This window comes from Microcaecilia unicolor, chromosome 6 (genome assembly GCF_901765095.1).
Source record: "Microcaecilia unicolor chromosome 6, aMicUni1.1, whole genome shotgun sequence".
Classification (NCBI taxonomy): Eukaryota; Metazoa; Chordata; class Amphibia; order Gymnophiona; family Siphonopidae; genus Microcaecilia; species Microcaecilia unicolor.
Window position 1 is genome coordinate 140,037,910 of NC_044036.1, and position 18,871 is coordinate 140,056,780.

An 18,871-nucleotide genomic window follows, 5' to 3' on the forward strand; every position below is an offset into this window, starting at 1 on the left:
CCTGCAGCTGCTTTTCCTCTTACATGCGGCAGAGAACAGTGATGGAGAAAGGCTTCTGCTGGCGGGGTTTGGGAACCCCAGCCAGCCAAGGTATGTGGAACTGTGGCGGCAGGGGGGGGGGCACTCAGTCTCTCAGCAGCCCTGGTCCATCCCTTAACTGGCTAGGTTAGGGTTGGGCCGTGGATGGAGTGTTGGTGGCATGCTAACAAAGCCAGTTAGCAGCAATATTCAGCTGTCCTAATTTTATGCGTTAAAGTTAACCCAGGAACTGGTCTGAGTATTAGCCAGTGCTTGGTTTACTTCTGGGTCAGCAGACATACCTACATCCAAAATGCTGGAAGCCACGCCTGCCTTGGCATTGAACATCCAGGATTAGACTGCAGCTGGAAGAGGCTTGCATGGTACTTACTGCTGCAGGCTGGATATTACCCCCTAAACTAACAATTCATGCTAGCAGCAAAAAAGAGATGCAGCATCATTTAGTAATTACACACCTGGAACTACGTTTTTTTTGTTTGTTTTTTTTAAATCTTGTATTATAATCTGTAACCTGCAGAACTGTATTAACAGTCAAGCTGCAAGGTTTTATTTTGGTACGGGTGGACAGCTGTCACAGTTTGAGGCAAGAAAGACGGGGACAAGCACAGAGAATCTCTGAAGACTGAGCTGTTGGTTTGGATGTGTCCACAAGACAGGTCTTAAAGCTGTTTTCTGATGTAACTTTCTACATTTATATATGTGTACCAGGGGTGCAGTAGCCTTAGCAGTGAACCACAACAGAGGATTAAAATGAGCTACAGAGCCTGTGTCAGGACAGCCACAAGCATCATTTCAGCTAGTAGGGTTTTTATCCCATCCAGTCAAACAGTATGCGCATTCCCAAGTGATGAGACAAGGCAGGGAACGCCATCATGGTACAGCATCGTACATAAATAATGTCAACAGTCGAAGAGAAGAAAGGCTTCTCTCTATAGCAAGGTCTTACCTGGCCTGGAACTCTTTGGTGCACAACGAGTGAGTTATGTGTTCTATGGAGTCGCACAAACAATGCGTGTAGTCATAGGTGGGATAGATACACCTGTAAACAAACCAGGGCTTTCTTAGCAAGACATTTCCCATCTAACAATCCCCCCCACCCTCTTTCTCCCCCAAAGTGTGCAAGATGATCCACAGCATGGATGCATAAATCAATCATCTATCTTGCTGCTTCACTCCGGCATTCCCTCTCTTCTTCATAGCTATGGTCTAAAGCCTGCTAAGAGGCTTTAACACCACTTCTTTTCAGCACACTGGAGAGAAGCGACAGACAGCTATAGTCCAATGGTAAATCTACATCAAATACTTCACAGGAATCCACTCTATGTCAACCTGTTTCACACCATCTCTGCTCAGTTATGCCTTGGTTTCTTCCCACCACTGTAAGAGGAAAGCATGTCAAAGCTCAAAAAAATGAAGAGGTTTTTAAAGGGGGGGGGGGGGGGGGGAGGGTCAACTATTTTAAGAAAACAAAGCAAAGAAATTGCAAACCTATTCTAGTCAATGGCATGCAGTCTTTACTGCTGAGTGACATCAGCTGTGCTAACAACTTTAAAGAGAGAACTTCTGAATGCAGCACTTAGTTTTGTAATGTGTGAAGAAACAGTGTGTTTTAAGCCTGTAAAATGTATTGGATATTTTTCCTGCATTAATTACGCCAAAGTGTATTTACTATTACTACTATCATTTCTATAGTGCTACAAGGCAAACGCAGCACTGTACAGCAACATGAAAAAAGAGCTTACAATCTAAATAGGACAGGCACATATAAGCACAACTGAGAGGTTTGGGGATAAAAAGGGTACAGGGCAAGTGAAAAGGTGTTAGGGAGTCAAAAACAGCATTAAAGAGGTGGGTTTTTAGCCTGGATTTCTCATATTTGGCCAGCAGTGGTGTTTCTCTACTGTAAGCTGTACAGAGAATGAAATGTTCTTTCTTTAGTTTTAGCACACAAACAGGAAGCATGCAAGCAGCAGTATATTTTTTTTAAATTTTGATGTCCTGGGCTGTAATTGGCCCAGGAGCTGATTTTCATTTTAAGATTATTGGCTTTTGCTCCAGTCTTAGCCAAGAAAGAAGACAGCCAGATCTCTTGCTAAGGCCCTGTAAACAGTTACATTTGATAACTTGTGAGCAGCTATATGTTCTGATCTTCCCAGGTACTTCTCAGAAAGTATACAAATGTTTAGTTAGTGTTATAATTGATCCATTTTCAGTTTACCTGTTCCACTGTTGAATTTTTAAGACAATAAACAATATTTAGTTTATTGCCTCTCTGTCTGGACTGGACAAATATTTATTCACAGATACCTGTAGACTTTCCCTTTATTTTATGTACCTTGTCTGGTCACTGCAGTAAGGTAAAATTATGTATCATACCTGATAATTTCTTGTCCATTAATCATAGCTGAGCAATCCATAGACTGGTGGGTTGTGTCCATCTACCAGCAGGTGGGGATAGAGAGCAATCCTTTTGCCTCCCTATATGTGGTCATGTGCTGCCGGAAACTCCTCAGTATGTCGATATCAAAGCTCCATCCGCAGGACTCAGCACTTAGAGAATTACAACCCACAAAGGGACACTCTGCCCAGCTACCACCGCCGAAACTGGGTAGGGGAATCAACCCAGCTCATCCCCACACAAGTGGAGGAGGGGAATCCGTCCAGCTCATCCACGCGAGTGGAGGAGGGACACCACACCCGCCGATGCGGGGGGATCTGGCTTATCCTGCAACCGCGGGAGGAGCTGACTGACCCTAACACCGCCGAAGCGGGAGGGGTACAAAGCTGCCCTACAGCTGCACGAAGCGGGAGGGAGCGCCGGCAGAATTTAGGTCTCAATCCAGCCCTGAAAAACGGAGGCGAGAGGAATGCAGCAGCTCACTGTAACACAAAATCGTCTCAACTCCTGAAGAATCCAATTGAAAAAACTTGAACACGAAGTCCTCCTGAACAGGAACTGAAGACTAAACTTGAACCTGAAATGCAACCAGAATATAAACAGTACAGATATCTGGGAGGGGCTATGGATTGATCAGCAATGATTAATGGAAAGAAAATTATCAGGTATGATACATAATTTTACCTTCCATATCATCATGCTGATCAATCCATAGACTGGTGGGATGTACCGAAGCAGTACTCACCCAGGGCGGGCCATAGAAATCCCTGACCGCAACACTACTACTACTACTACTACTACTATTTAACATTTCTAGAGCGCTACAAAGTGTACGCAGCGCTGTACAAACACAGAAGAAAGACAGTCCCTGCTCAAAGAGCTTACAATCTAATAGACAAAAAGTAAAGCATTTTAAATTTCAAATATTTAAGCAGTCCAAGCACAAGAGAACAGTCACAGAAGGACAGAAGATTTGAGCTCCCAAACCGGGCCTCCGCCCAAACAGCCACAGTCAAGCGGTAATGTCTGGAGAAGGTATGAGCCGATGCCCAAGTTGCCGCCGTACAAATCTCTTCCAAGGAAACGGACCCCAGCCTCTGCCAGCGAGGCCGCCTGTGCTCTAGTGGAGTGAGCCTTCAGTTGGATAGGCGGCACCTACCCCACGGCCACATAAGCCGCTGCAATGGTTTCCTTGACCCATCGTGCTACTGTAGGCTTGGCAGCCTGCAGACCCTTACGAGGACCTGTGAACAGCACAAACAGATGATCCGACTTCCGAAAATCATTGGTCACTTCCAAGTATCTGATGATGACTCATCTCACATCTAGATATTTGAGAGCAGAATACTCCTCTGGGTAGTCCTCCCTACGAAAGGAGGGTAGACAGAGCTGCTGATTCACATGGAAGCGAGAAACAATCTTGGGTAGGAAGGAAGGCACTGTGCGAATAGACACTCCTGCCTCAGTGAACTGCAGAAAGGGCTCTTGACATGATAGCGCCTGGAGCTCGGAAACTCTTCTGGCTAAAGTGATAGCCACCAAAAAGACTGCTTTCAATGTCAGGTCTTTCAGAGATGCCCTCGACAAGGGTTCAAAAGGCGGCTTCTGCAAGGCTCAGCACCAGATTGAGATTCCACGCAGGTACCACTGAGTGCAGAGGAGGGCGCAGGTGATTAACTCCCTTGAGAAAGCGCACCACATCTGGCTGCGAGGCCAGGGAAGCACCCTTCAGGCGACCCCTGAAGCAAGCCAGAGCCGCTACCTGGACTTTAAGGGAACTGAGCGACAGGCCTTTCTCTAGACCTTCTTGCAGGAATGCCACCACTGAAGAAATTGGAGCAGTGAAGGGAGAAAGAGAGCCTGCCTCACACCACGATGCAAAGGTACGCCAAACCCTGGCGTAAGCAGTAGAAGTAGAGCGCTTCCTCGTTCTCAGCATAGTGACGATGACCTTGTCTGAGAAGCCCTTCTTCCTCAGACGCTGCCGCTCAATAGCCAGACCGTAAGACCAAAGGGGGAGGGATCCTCCATCACCAAGGGACCCTGATGCAACAGGCCTTGCCTCCGCTGGCAAGCCGCAGAGGGCCGTCCGCTGAGAGCATGATCAAGTCCGCATACCAGGGACGTCTGGGCCAGTCCGGACCCACCAGGATTATCCGGCCCGGATGCTTTACCACCCAGTCTAGCACCCTGCCCAACATGGGCCAGAGCGGAAACACATGGAGAAGCTCCTGTGTCGGCCACTGTTGGAGAAGAGCATCTACTCCCAGAGATCGAGGGTCCCGTCCTCTGCTGAAAAAGCGCAGCACTTGGCAATTGGCCAATGACGCCATCAGATCTAGGCTCGGCTGGCCCCAGCGCTTCGTGATGTCCAAGAACGCCTGAGCAGATAGCTGCCACTCTCCGGGATCCAAGGTATGGCAACTGAGAAAGTCCGCCTTGACATTCATGACTCCCGCAATGTGGGCCGCCGACAGCTGTTCAAGGTTCGCTTCCGCCCACTGGCATAGATTCATGGCCTCCTTGGCTAGAGGGGCGCTCTTGGTACCTCCCTGGCGATTGACATAGGCCACAGCTGTGGCATTGTCCGACAGGACCCGTACTGGCTTCAACGCCAGTACCGGGAGAAACTCCAAAAGCGCCAACCGAATAGCTCTGAGTTCCAGGAGGTTGATAGACCACTTTGCCTCTGCAGGAGACCAGAGCCCCTGCGCTGTCCTTCCCAAGCAGTGGGCTCCCCAGCCCGTCAAAGAGGCGTCCGTTGTGACGACAACCCACTCAGGTGTCAAAAGAGGCATTCCTGCAGACAGCTTGTCTGGCCTCAGCCACCAGCTTAGCGCCTTGCGCACCGCTGGATCCAAGGGAAGGCGCACAGCGTAATCCTCCGACACTGGAGTCCAGCGCTGCAGCAGAGAGTGCTGTAGAAGTCTCATATGGGCCCTGGCCCAGAGCACTACTTCCATCGTGGCCGTCATAGAGCCCAACAGCTGCACATAGTCCCAAGCCCGAAGAGGAGAGGCTACTAGGAACTGGTCCACCTGAGCCTGAAGCTTGACAATCCGATTGTCTGGCAGGAACACTCTGCCCACTTGGGTGTCGAAAACGAACTCCCAGATACTCCAGGGACTGAGTCGGGCGCAGCTGGCTTTTCTCCCAGTTGATGATCCACCCCAGGGAGCTCAAAAGAGCAATCACCCAGTCTAAAGCTCTGCCGCACTCTGCATAAGAGGGGGCTCGGATCAACCAGTCGTCCAGATAAGGATGGACTTGTACTCCTTCCTTGCGTAGGAATGCCGCGATGACCACCATTACTTTGTAGAAGGTCCGCAGAGCAGTACCCAACCCGAACGGGAGGGCTCTGAACTGGAAGTGTCGGCCCAGGACAGCAAAACGCAGAAAGCGTTGATGAGGAGGCCAGATGGGAATATGCAAGTAAGCTTCCTTGATGTCCAAGGATGCCAGCAACTCCCCTGCCTTCACTGCCGCTATAACAGAGCAGAGAGTCTCCATTCGGAAGTGTCGAACTTTCAAGGCCCGATTGACCCCTTTGAGGTCGGGATAGGCCGCACAGAACCTCCTTTCTTTGGTACCACAAAGTAAATGAAGTAACGTCCCTTGCCAAGCTGATCTTCTGTCACTGGAACGACCGCACCCAGCGGATCAGATTGTCCAAAGTCTGCTGCACTGCCACAGCTTTGACCGGAGACTTGCAGGGAGAGTGCACAAACCCGTCTCTTAAAGGTCGGCAGAACTCTAGCGTGTAGCCGTCTCTGATGACTTCCAGCACCCAAGCGTCTGAAGTTACCCTGGTCCACTCGCCCAGAAACGGGATAGCGTCCTCCAATCTGCTCTGAGCCATGGACCAGGGCCCCCGTCATTGGGTACAAGACCCTGGGGGAGGACCGGAGGATGCACCTTCTGGACGGCGGTCTCTGCGAAAGGAATGCTGCTTGGGGGGAGAAGTTCCTTTGAAGGAAGAGGGGGCAGAGGAGCCCGACTTGCCCGGGCGATACCGACGGGCTTCCTGAAACCGTCCTTTGGAGGAAACCGGGGCGGGCACCACTGGCCCGAGCCCTGACCTCCGGTAACCTCTTGCCCTTAGACGTGCCGAGATCATACCTTTAGCCGAGGGCTGCTCAAGACATCATACAGCAAGTCTGCCAAGTAGGCCAAGCCCGATTCCAGGGCCGGCCAATCAGCCCTCAAGGAAGGATCCGAGGGGAAGCCCGCTGCACAACCGTCAGGCACGCCCTGGCCACATAGGAGCCGCAAACTGAGGCCTGCAAACTTAAAGCAGCCGCCTCGAAGGACGACCTTAAAGCCGCCTCCAATCTTCTGTTTTGGGCGTCCTTTAGGGCCGTGCCACCTTCCACCGGCAACGCCGTTTTCTTAGTCACTGCAGTGATTAAAGAATCCACGGTAGGCCAAAGAAAGGCCTCCCGTTCACCTTCAGGCAGAGGATAGAGGCGGGACATAGCCCTAGCCACTTTAAGGCTCGTTTCTGGGAAATCCCATTGAGCCGAAATCAAGGTGTGCATGGCTTCATGCACGTGGAAGGCTCTAGACGGGCGCTTTGTCCCCAGCATAATGGCAGAGCCAGCAGAGGCTGAGGGAGAGACGTCCTCCGGAGAGGAAATCTTCAAAATGCTCATGGCCTGCACTAACAGGTTGGGCAAAACCTCTGAGCGCTGCAGAGGGGTCATCCGCTCCATCCGAGCGGGAATCCGTCTCCTCCAAGGAATCCCCAAAGGACCGTTGGGAGAACTCAGATACGCTGCCCTCATCTACATCAGAGGAGACCGAGTCCTCTAGGGCCTGGAAATCCACCCGAGGGCGTTTGCTTCCGGAGGCCTCAACCCCTTTATCAGACAGGGGAGCAGGGGCAGCGTTTTGCATAAGAAAAGCCTGATGCAGCAGCAAAATGAACTCAGGGGAGAAACCCCTCAAACTGTGCACTTCTGCAGCCTGGGCCACAGCCCTAGACGCACCCTCAACCGGCGCTCGCAAGAGCGGGGGAGAAACATGCTGCGCATCCAAAATAGCGTCTGGCGAGAAACTCCGAGAAGGAGCCGCGCGGGAAGAACGGCGCTTAACTTTTGCCGCTTTCTTGCCGTCACCCGAATCAAGGGCGACCATAGCATTAACGTCTCCCACCTCGAGGGCGGCCCAAGAAGCCGTCCGAGCAGAGTGGCCGGCCAAAATGGAGGGGGCGAGCTGCGGGGGATGGGCGCTTATGGCGGGAAAAACCGCCGCACCGGAGGAAGAACCGGGACACTGACCGGACTCCAAACTGACGCCCAAAAAAGGCGATTCAGGCTTTGAAACCCCCGCATCCCCGCCCACGCGGTCCGGGGAGCAATTCTTCGTGCCCTCGCCCTCCGACGCCATTAGCCACGTGGAGACCGATCGTGGAACCCCCTGCCCGCTACAAAAGGTAAAAATTACCTGCTTCTCACTCCGAGCTGTAACGAACTGGTGTCCCAGTGAGCAGCTGCAATAAACGCTGATATAAACGTTGAAATAAACGCCCTTAAAGGACTTTAAAAAAAAAAAAAAAAATTTTTTTTTTACGGAGCCAGCGGGAGGGGGGAGAAAAGGAGGGACCTGGCCACACCAGGTTTGCACTTGCTCAAGAAGAGCCCTCAACCCTAAGTACTCAACAAAACCTAAGAATTAGGCTTGGAGACCTAGCCAGAGCTGCTGCTGTGTGTGACCACCACCTGATGAGATAGAGAACATACTGAGGAGTTTCCGGCAGCACATGACCACATATAGGGAGGCAAAAGGATTGCGCTCTATCTCCACCTGCTGGTAGATGGACACAACCCACCAGTCTATGGATTGATCAGCATGATGATATGGAATAGACTTCTGTAATTCTACATTCATGGGCCCATCTACTCACCAGGTTTCATCCTTAGGCAATGAGCATGACTCTCTCTCCTGCTTCCCACCCTCAGAGGCAATAAGCACTACCTATACAGCATTCCCCGCCCCAGCCTACGGGAGCATGAAGATGGGGGATCTTCTGGATGACAGCATGCAGCACATATCACTAGGGCCACTGGGCTGGCCTGGTAATGTACTGCAATTCCCCCTTTCAAAGATTAAAACATACCATTTATCTCCAGTTCGGTGATGAGGTGTATATTTGATACGATAGGCTACGGGGTCCATCTTTCCATCCTCCATTACCATCTTCATCCGCAAGGTAACTTCTCCCTCTGCGAACTTCCCTTTCCTCATTCCCTAAAGAGAGAAAAATGAAAGCAGTCATGAAGGGGGGGGGAGTCAATTCTCATCTGGCTTTATGGAATGGTGATTTGCCTAAACCAATTCTGGCTGTACTAACTACAGACATCCCAAAGTTTCAGTCAAAAGGGGTAACTACAATATCGCATGAACCTCTTCTAAACTCGGTGAAGTATACCTAGAGGAGAGGATGGGAGGAGCAGGGCCAATTATCACACACAAATACCTCAAATCTGGCAAAAATATACAAAGAATCAAAATTTCTTCAATGGAGTGGAAGATCTGGAAGATGAGGCAGCTCCAAGGAGGCAGATTCAGGAGCAACATTTTTCATAGAAAGGGTGGTAGATGGATCAATTGCTAGTGGAGGCTAACATATTATCAGCCTTCAGGGAGCATGAGCCAAGCACAGACGACCCTTAGCTACACAAGATCAAGTAGCATGTGTTACAACTATTCAAAAAGGAAGCACTGGGGCCTGCCACAATGAATGGCAAAGTGACCAATATGAAAGGATGGAAGTTGTCCTAGCAGAAAATTCAGGCAATCCTATATTTGGGACAGTCTGGCAGGCTACAAATACAGCAATAACTAAAAAATCTTAGCAAAAATGCAGGTGCTCACATACTTGGTCTTTCTAGAAGGCTACAGGCTCCTTGCACCAATTAGTCTGTGTGGTAGGTTCGTGGTTACAAGGTACTGTCCCAAAAGGGACCTAGCCAGATGTTCTGTGGTATTGGTAGGTATTTAGATTATTACAAAACTATTTGATTAGTCCTGGGAAGGAAGAGATTCTGTGTGTGAACTAAACAGAGAGCCTTACCTGTGAGGGTGAACTGCTTGTTTACTCTTTCCAAAAATACTAGGATTAGGGGGCATGCAATGAAACTACAAAGTAGTAAATTTAAAATGAATCGGAGAACACTCAACGTGTAATTAAACTCTGGAAAAAGTTTGAACTTGGGGAAAATCCACTGCTGATTTCTAGGATAACAGCATAAAATGTACTATTTTAGGATTTTGCCAGGTACTTGTAACCTGGATTGGAAACAGGATGCTGGGCTTGATGGACCTTCGGTCTGTCCCAGTACTGCAATACTTATGTACTTCTGTAGAACGGAGAAAGATAACTAAACCATCTTGCATAAGGAATAGCAAAACTGACAGATGCCAGCAGAGACTTACAGACCAAGTTATTTCTTGAGACATAACTTTTGAGGACAAAAGTCCTCTTCGTCCGAAGCATTTAAGGTACACTTGTGTCCCTAAAATCTCAGGTCTCAAACTGGTTATTTATAAGGTGCTACTGGCCTCTGCCATTTTTCCTACTCCCTCAAACCAACTTCTCTTAGCCTAAGCGTAAAGGAAAAGTTATACAATGCTGCACAGGTTCTCAGAGCTACTCCAGAACTAGCCCTTGTGAGAAAACGCCTCTGCAGAAGGGTACTGCCATAATGGGACAAACCGAAGGTCCATCAAGCCCAGAATGTGGCCAATCCAGGTCACAACTACCTGGCAAGATCCCAAAACAGTACATTTTATACTGCTTATTCTAGAAATAAGCAGTGGATTTTCCTCCAGTCCATTTTAATAATGGTCTATCGACTTTTCCTTTAGGAAGCCATCCAAATCTTTTTAACCCTCCCCCCCCCCCCCCCCAAAGCTAACTGCTTTTACTACATTCTCTGGCAGATATTCTAGATTCAGTCCCTGTAAAAACATTTGGTCAGTGCAGTGGGCTGAGAACCTGAAAAACTGGGTTCGATTCCTAATGCAGCTCCTTGTGACTCTGGGCAAGTCACTTAAACCTCCACTGCCCCAGGTACAAACTTAGAATGTGAGCCCACTAGGGATAGAAAAAGTACATGCATATAGTATACTTAAACTGCTTTGGTTCTGCCCACAGAAAGGTGGTATATCAAATCCATGACCTTTTAAGCCCTTTACCTTTTATTTCTGGGAGTGCCATTAAAATTACGTAAGAGAACAAGTCATGGGGAAATTCAGGCACTCCAGAACTAGCTCCACAAACATGTCACTGCAGAAATTTTTATTAGAAAAAAAAAGGACTGCTTCACATCTTGTACCTCCAAGAGAAGAAGGGATTCTTCAACTGGTCGATCTCTCCATGGAGAGGGCGGAGGGTTGTGACCTTTTATTTCTTCCACTTTTTGATGGCAGGCATAGGCATGGCCTCTGAACAACCACAAAAAAACAAAAAAGACATTTAAAAGTATTTTAGGGATACCTTATTAAAATTCTTATATACTGCATAATTCCTTGGTTCTCTGTGGTGTACAAATTTACACTGGCTCCCTGTCCACTTCCGCATTGTTTAAACTTCTCGTACTGACCTTTAAATGCATTCACTCTGCAGCCCCCCATTACCTCTCCGCTCTCATCTCTCCCTACATTCCTCCCCGTAAACTCCGCTCACTGGACAAATCTCTCTTGTTGTCCTCCTTCTCCTCCACTGCTAACTCCAGGCTTCGCTCCTTTTCTCTCGCGGCACCTTATGCCTGGAAATAGACTTCCTGCACCTATACGTCTAGCTCCATCTCTACCTGTTTTCAAATCTATGCTGAAAACCCACCTTTTCACTGCTGCTTTTAAGCTCCTAGCCACAATTGCCCTCCCCTTGTCCCTTCCTCCCTTCTCACCCATTACTTCCCTCACCCGTAACTGTCTTGTCTGTCTGTATTATTTAGATTGTAAGCTCTTTTGAGCAGGGACTGTCTCTTTACATCAGGTGTTCAGCGCTGCGTGTGTCTGGTAGCGCTATACAAATGCTAATAATAATAATTTTAAAAAATTGAATACATATTGTCATATAATCATAAGATCAACACAAAATTCTGGCTTCAATTGCAAAAATCTGACTTAGCTTCAATTCTTTCAGTTCACTTCGGTATCTGACCCTTATGCTTTCAAAAAAAGAAAAGGTCTTCAGTTCTCTCTCAAACTGCTTAATTTTCTGTATTTTCTTAAGTCTCAATGGTAGACTATTCCATAGTGTCGGACCCAAGAAAAGTCTAAATTTAATTGTTGCATTGAGTTCTAGGCGGTTGATACATGTGTAATTTTGCTGCTAATATTTAAGAAACCGATCCAGTTAAGATCTTAAAAAGTACTACTACTACTACTTAACATTTCTAGAGCGCTACTAGTAAAAGTAAAAGTTTAAACTTTACATGATATTCAATCGGTAACCAGTGTAGAGATTTTAGTACCGATGAGATATGTCTGTATCTATTTACATTTCCTAAAACTCGCATGGCTTAGTACAAGAAGCCCCAAGTTTCTGTAGAATGCCCGACACCTACATTTCGGTCTTCCTGACCTGCTTCCGGGGATTATGAGCAGTCACTTAATCATTTGGTTAGGCCAGAGTGATGTCACCAAATGATTAATTTAACTAAATGATTTATTTACGCAACTGCTCATATTCCCCTGAAGCAGGTCACGAAGACAAACACCATTTTGTTATTTGTAGGCGTCTGGCATTATACAGAAACTTAGGGCTTTTTACTAAGCCATGTGGCAAATGGGAGGAAGCCCAGAGGAAATGAATGGGCTTCCTCTTATTTGCTGCGCCAGGAATCGCTAGCGTGGCTTAATAAAAGAGGCCCTTACAGCGCTATTCCACTATGTCTGCATAAACTAAGTAGTTGCTTGGTTTTTTTTGTGGACACAACTGCATGTTTTACTATACCAAGTGATTGTGCTGTTACTTTTGATATGAGTGAGTTTTAAATTAGAAGATTAAAGGATAAAATAAAATAAATAATAACAAAAAAAAAAAAAGTTTATAGACATTTGGGGCAAATGATTGAAGAAGTCTGAAAAAGCTTGGATCTGAAATAGCTGGAACTATAAGAAACTCGATAGCTCGTTTATGTAGCCTTCTGATGTCTCTGTCTTTTTAGTGAAGTATAGGAGAATTTAGCATTAGATGCTGGTGTTGCCACGTTTCACTACCACTCCTATTTCCTGTGCGATACTACTTGAGTTTCTGCCAGGTACATGTACCCAGTATAGCTATTCTTATGTTCTTAAAATACACTTATGTATTGCTATTAAATTATGTAAAATTTGTTGTTGAAATTCAAAGCGGTTGCTGAGAAAAAAACAGCAAAAAACTGCAGGGGGTAGTTTTTTTTTTACCTCATCCTGTATATGTGCTTCTTAAACAAAATCCCTGCAAAAAGTTACTTAAAAAAAAAAAAAAAAAAAGCTGAAGGGAGTCAAACAGGTGCTTTGAGAATAGGCAAGGCAACAACTACAAAACTTAGGACCATGGGAGTTAGACCGACTAATGGCCCGGATACCCAATGCTGGGCCATTTCCGGTGACTGGCACTGAATATCCAGTTTATTTTGGGCTGGTTTAAAGATAATCGACTAAAAAGATAATGGCTGCTAATCCATCATTAAAAAAAAACAAAAAAAAAAACTGTGCACAGCCAGTCATATTGGGTGATATGACCAGCTATCTGCTAAATGGGGATATTCAGTGGGGGTTTGCTGGTTACCCCCACTGATTAATTGGCAGATGGCTGGTTAAGCGCTATTTAACCAGTCAGCAGCCCTTCTGGCCGGTTAAATAGCACCAAATATCGGGGGTAGCTTTAAATGAGGCTGGAATACTAGAGGCAAATGCATACGTGTTCGGCTGCTTTCCCCTCCACACTTAACACAGAGATCTCCTGCTGGACCACAGGCACATCTCCACTGAAACGACTCTCAAGGCCACTTCTTCTGGTTAGCACAGCAACATCTAACCACAGGTCCTTCTCTTCCCTCATCAGGGTCATCGCAGACTCTAGTCAGCCTCATATGAAACATTCACCTTTTAATAAGCTCCACAGCCCACTCGTACAGTTGGTCAAAATTGTCTGATGCGTGGGTCACAGCATAGGGATTGTAGCCTGGAATCAAAATATAGCAGCAATCATCATCTATGGAGCCTCCCATCTACCATCCAAGAACAGTCTGCTAACAGAGCACCATCGTAACATGGCGGGACAGAGTATATGATTTACTTTGTGCATTTTTTTTTTAGGTGAGCTGCTCTTTGAAGGTGCAATTTGATTATTAAAGTGACATGGTTTGAAGTCACATTCCTAAAGAAAAACAAACAAACTGAAAATATCCATAAAATATACAACGGTCAGGGCTGGTGTTAAAACATGCTGGGGCTCAAGGCATAGATTTGGAAGGGAATTTCAAAACCCAGCAGCAGCCTGTATCCCCTCAGATTAAGCAGGCTTGGGGCTCTTTGCAGCATGGGGCCCAGGGCCAACTGCCATGTTTGCAGCCCTGACTATGGGTTTCTAAATTCTGTGGTGTTAAACAGTCCAAACAAAGGACTTTAAAGATGAGTAAATGAGCAATAGGACAGGAGTCCTGGAAAGACCCTACCTATCCATTCTACCATGTCTCTGATGGCGGTGAAATACTTCTCCTCCTCTTTCTCTGGATTCGTATCATCGTACCTCAGGAAGCAGACACCATCATTTGCCTGGGGAAATTTTCAGAACGTAGTTAGATGGTTGCCATTTCCCCTTCCATACTAATGCTTAAATACCCGTCTGTTTCCAGATGTGTAGGGCTGAGGCAGAGCACATTGGATTGATTTCTCTCAGCAGTAGGTCTGGCTGTACACTATTTACATTATAGGCAATGGTATGTGCAAGTAAACTGCTTCGACTGCCTAGAAATGATTTTAGTAAGCACTTCCCTCCAGAGACTAGAACAGCAACAACTACAGGCAGGTTCAGTGAAGCTATTTTATTCAAAATCTCAGCATAACCGCCATTTTTATTTGAACTATTAGGAAGCACTACCTATGCAAATCCACAAAAAGATACAGGGTCACCACAAATACCCAACTATAGGAAACTCCAACATATCTTCACAGAGGCTTCAGGTATATTTTTGATATCTTCTTGGGTGGACACTTAGCAACCAATTTTTGTGATGTGATGATTGGAGTCTCCTATAATCTAGGTATGAATTCTCCAGATACATTAAAACCCAAGCAGAGGTTTAGCATTGCATGTGGAGGTACAAAAGGTAACAGCGACACCTGATCAGTCCATATATAAGTACCTTGACTATAAAACACACTGAACTCTCTACCACAGATAAAACTGAAAAACTGGGATGAAGGGAGTTGACCTTGTTGTCCTAGATCCATCGACCTTTCACGTGAACTCTCATAAACTCACCTTGGCATACCCAAAGTTGAAATTAATGGCTTTGGCATGGCCGATATGCAGGATACCATTGGGTTCTGGAGGGAACCGTGTACGCACCTGAGAAATATTTTAAAAAATTCTATTGTTACACCAATGTCATCCAGAACTGTGTTCCAAGTGTACTTTGCAGGACTGAGTGAATAATATACTCAAATCTGCAAAGCTCATCTGTTTGTACAACTTTGAAGTCTCACATCTTTTTGCCTTAAGTTTCTGGAAGAGAAATATTTTACACAAACTACAAACCATGCTGACCCTAAGGACCAACCAAAAATTGTCAAAATATTTTCCTGTGCATGATTTTTTTTTTGTTTTTAATCTGCAAAATCCTCTCTCTGAAGCCTCTCTCTTCCACAAGTTTCAGGAAATAAAGCTATAAGTAAACAGTAAGCAACTTCAAACACTGGACAAGGAAAAGGATTTATGGTTACTGTGGTTTGTTTGGTTTTTTTGTTCTATTTGTACAATTGTTAAAACTTTAAAACCATCAATGATAGGCAATGGACTACCACCCTTCAGAACTGTATTCTGGACAGTGTATTGGATATAAGCTGAGTGTACTAGGGTCTCGGGTATGTTTCTTCGCAAGGCCTCTAACAGCTAAGCAATGTATTTAATTGAAATGGATAAAAGACACACCCCTCAACCTTAATGTTGTGGCACAATCTAGGTGACAATACCATGTGCAAATAGACTAGCACGCACAATACGTCTAGTAGCGCTACAGAACGATTAGTAGTAGCAAGTGTTAGGCTCTCTGCCACAATTATTCCTGTTACGTATTATAATCTATACAAGCAGGAAGTCAGTTACTTTAAGGATGCCCAGAGCCATACTTTTGCTCCAGCACTACAGCACTAGCCTGTAACATTTGGTATGTTGGGTATGGTGCGAGGTACAGTCATTGATCACATTTGAGCCTCTGCTGATTGCTGATACATTCAGCTTTCCTTTCTGGAAGATGACTCTTCAAGACCTGGCATGGTTACTCACTCACTGCTGGTCTGCCTAATCCAGTCATATTAGTACTCTGCAATTACCATTTTTTTCAACATGCAGTGCATCTGTGTGTCTTGTAACTGATGAATGATATATCAAACCTATGGTGCTAGTTGAGTCAGGCTGCAGCATCAGTACATCACAGCAGGTGGCCACATGGCAAGTACCGTATTTTCGTACATATAACCCATGGCTTATACTTGTTTTTCATTTTTATACTGCCTATGCCGAAGCGGTTTACACTTTCTGTCCCAGGTGGCTCACAACCTAAATGCTATTTGAACCTGAGACAACGGAAGGTTAAGCAACTTGCCCAGGGTTACAAGGAGCTGCGGTGGGAATCTAACTCAGTTCTGCAGGGACTCAACCTACCACACTAGAGTGGTTGAGGTTAATAAGGGTGCAGCTAATACATGTTCCTCTTTCCATAAATGTGCAGTGAGCTATGCAATATGAAGTTTATCGAATTTTATGTGCGGTTAAAATTGGACGTGTCAAAACACATCCGCGCCTGCTCTTATATGCTTCCATTTTCAGTTTTGTTTGGACAGGTGCATATGTTTGTTGCTTACTATCTGCATTCAAAATTTAAATTTGTGGCCACCTATACTGTACATAACATCCGTGCTTGACCCTTCAACACACAACATGTGCGCACACCCGAGCGGAGGCTAATACATAAGAGCAGCTTATGCAGAGGAACATTTACACAAAGGAAGAAAATCCACAGCTTATACTACTGTGGCTTATATGTGCAAAAATACGGTAAACCTACTTAAAGAATTAAGGGTCCACAGGACAGAGACTGCACAAGTAAAGAGCTTCTACTCAAGTCTGTATGAACCCACTTCCCCAGGACTAGAAAGAAGCTGAGCAAACCTGTCCACCTGTGATTTCCAGGTGTTTCTTCATCAAGTTCATGGTATTGGGTGTTACTATATATCCTTCAGTCTTGTAATTTTCACCTAAGGGAATTGAGGGTGGGAATGGGGAAGAGAAAAAAATGTTTTAATGTGATCTACTGGGACAATGAACTCTGGCCAGCCCAAAGTCCTTACATAAGTACATAAGTGTTACCGTACTGGGACAGACTGAAGGTCCATCAAGTCTGGGGGCACGCAATGAAGCTACAAAGTAGTAAATTTAAAACAAATTGTACACAGTATTTCTTCATTCAATGTGTAATTAAACTCTGGAATTTGTTGCCAGAGATTGCGGTAAAAGTTAGCTTAGCAGGGTAAAAAAAAAAAAAAAAAAAAAAGGTTTGGATACTTTCCTAAAAGAAACGTCCATAAAACATTATGGGCTTGGGAAAATCCACTGCTTTTTTCTAGGATAAGAACAATAAAAATCTGTTCTTGGACCTGGACTGGCCACTGCTGGAAAGAGGAAACTGGGCTTAACAGACCTTTGGTCTGTCCCAGTATGGTAATGCTTATGTTCTTACAGATGAATGTAAGAGAAGTGTTGTTATAGCAAAGTTTCCAACAAGTGAAGCAGGGAAGAAGTTCAAAGTTGTACATTCAAGAAACAGACCCAGCAGGGACTAAAAGTAGCCGACTGCAAAAAACACTGCGCACTTTACCGCCTCCCTCCAATCCTTAAAATTACCAGGACATCTTGTTTTTTAGCTCGGTATGAGAAAAGGGCTGCTTTATAAACCTAGGCATTAAACGGGAAACCAAGTTCACACCTACAGAACAGATAGATGTGATATAATTTTATTTATATTTATGACACTATTACTGAAAAAAAACTCAGCTGGCTTCAAGACAAAACATTGCACAGAAACATACATCTCTGGCATTATTTCCCACCAAGGTATGAAATACATCACTAAGGAGATCTGTCTCAGAGACTGCACACGCCTGTAAAGAAACAATGCATCCAGAGAAACACACACAACCCCCCCCCCCAACCCTCAAAAAACGCACCAGGTTTGTGGAACTTAAGAGCTTCTCCTCTCAACTGATCCATAAGAGACAAGGATTCTAGTTTCATGTCACCTGCAAAGGAAGAGGAAAGGCAAAAATAGATAAGTCTGCCCTTCAATACTATGGAAAACTAAAACATACACGGCTTCCCTCACTCATTCTGAGATAGCTATAAACTGCCTGAGCTGCAAAAACACTGGAAATAAATGCAAGAACACTGAACACATGACCAACTCCTCAAAAATAAAGAAAGAAAGAATTACAAAAATCGCACCCTGTTTAGTAGCAGTACGTAGGGAAACAGGAGGATGCCTTCTACAAAAAGCAGTGAGAATCAAAGGTAAATAGCGAGTGACACAAGACTCTCAAGCCCGGAGAATTCAAATACAAACTCTTTATTAGGCACTGGCGAAGGACCCAATATGGACCTGTATTTCGGCAGAAGGATGCCTGATCAGGGGTCACAAGACTTGATGGAGTACACTTGTCTGTGTGTGGCATCTAATATATCAATCATAGATGCCACATACATACTGTGCAACATTGCCAAAAAAAAAAAAAAAGGCAACTTTCAAAAGTGCTGTCATGCTGTCATCATTAAGAAAACGTTTGTATTTGAATTATCTCATATGTTTAGTAGCAACCGGCCAATTTAGCACTAGGTGGCGCCAGTCAGTCACTAGGGCAGAACATGCCCATAGTATGCATCCTTGTTATCGAAAGTGAGTTTCCAGGAAAGCCAAACTGTGGATTTTGGAGAAACTGCCAAGACCTCTACTAACATATTCCCTACCATCATCGTCTCGTCTGGTTGGCCTGCTGTCAGAATCCTGGAGGGTTTAATTAGGGGTCTCAAGAGAACATTCATTTGTCTAAGGAGTCCATGGAAAAATACAGTCTATGATATGCAGCAGACTCGGCTGCAAAGAGGAAAGGGCTTCAATTAATACAGCCTAGCAGAATGGAAAAAGTCACTCGCATTCCTATTTC

The 18,871-nt window shown here is 45.5% G+C and overlaps 1 protein-coding gene across 1 annotated transcript in view; it reads right to left on the minus strand.

The window, feature by feature from the left end:
- QARS1 (glutaminyl-tRNA synthetase 1) overlaps positions 1-18,871 on the minus strand; it is a 95,202-nt gene that overhangs the window by 43,544 nt on the left and 32,787 nt on the right. Inside the window, 8 exon segments of the mRNA XM_030208105.1 lie at positions 986-1,078; positions 8,556-8,686; positions 10,777-10,885; positions 13,538-13,616; positions 14,110-14,209; positions 14,919-15,005; positions 16,827-16,912; positions 17,882-17,953. Coding sequence (XP_030063965.1) covers positions 986-1,078; positions 8,556-8,686; positions 10,777-10,885; positions 13,538-13,616; positions 14,110-14,209; positions 14,919-15,005; positions 16,827-16,912; positions 17,882-17,953 — 757 coding nt within the window.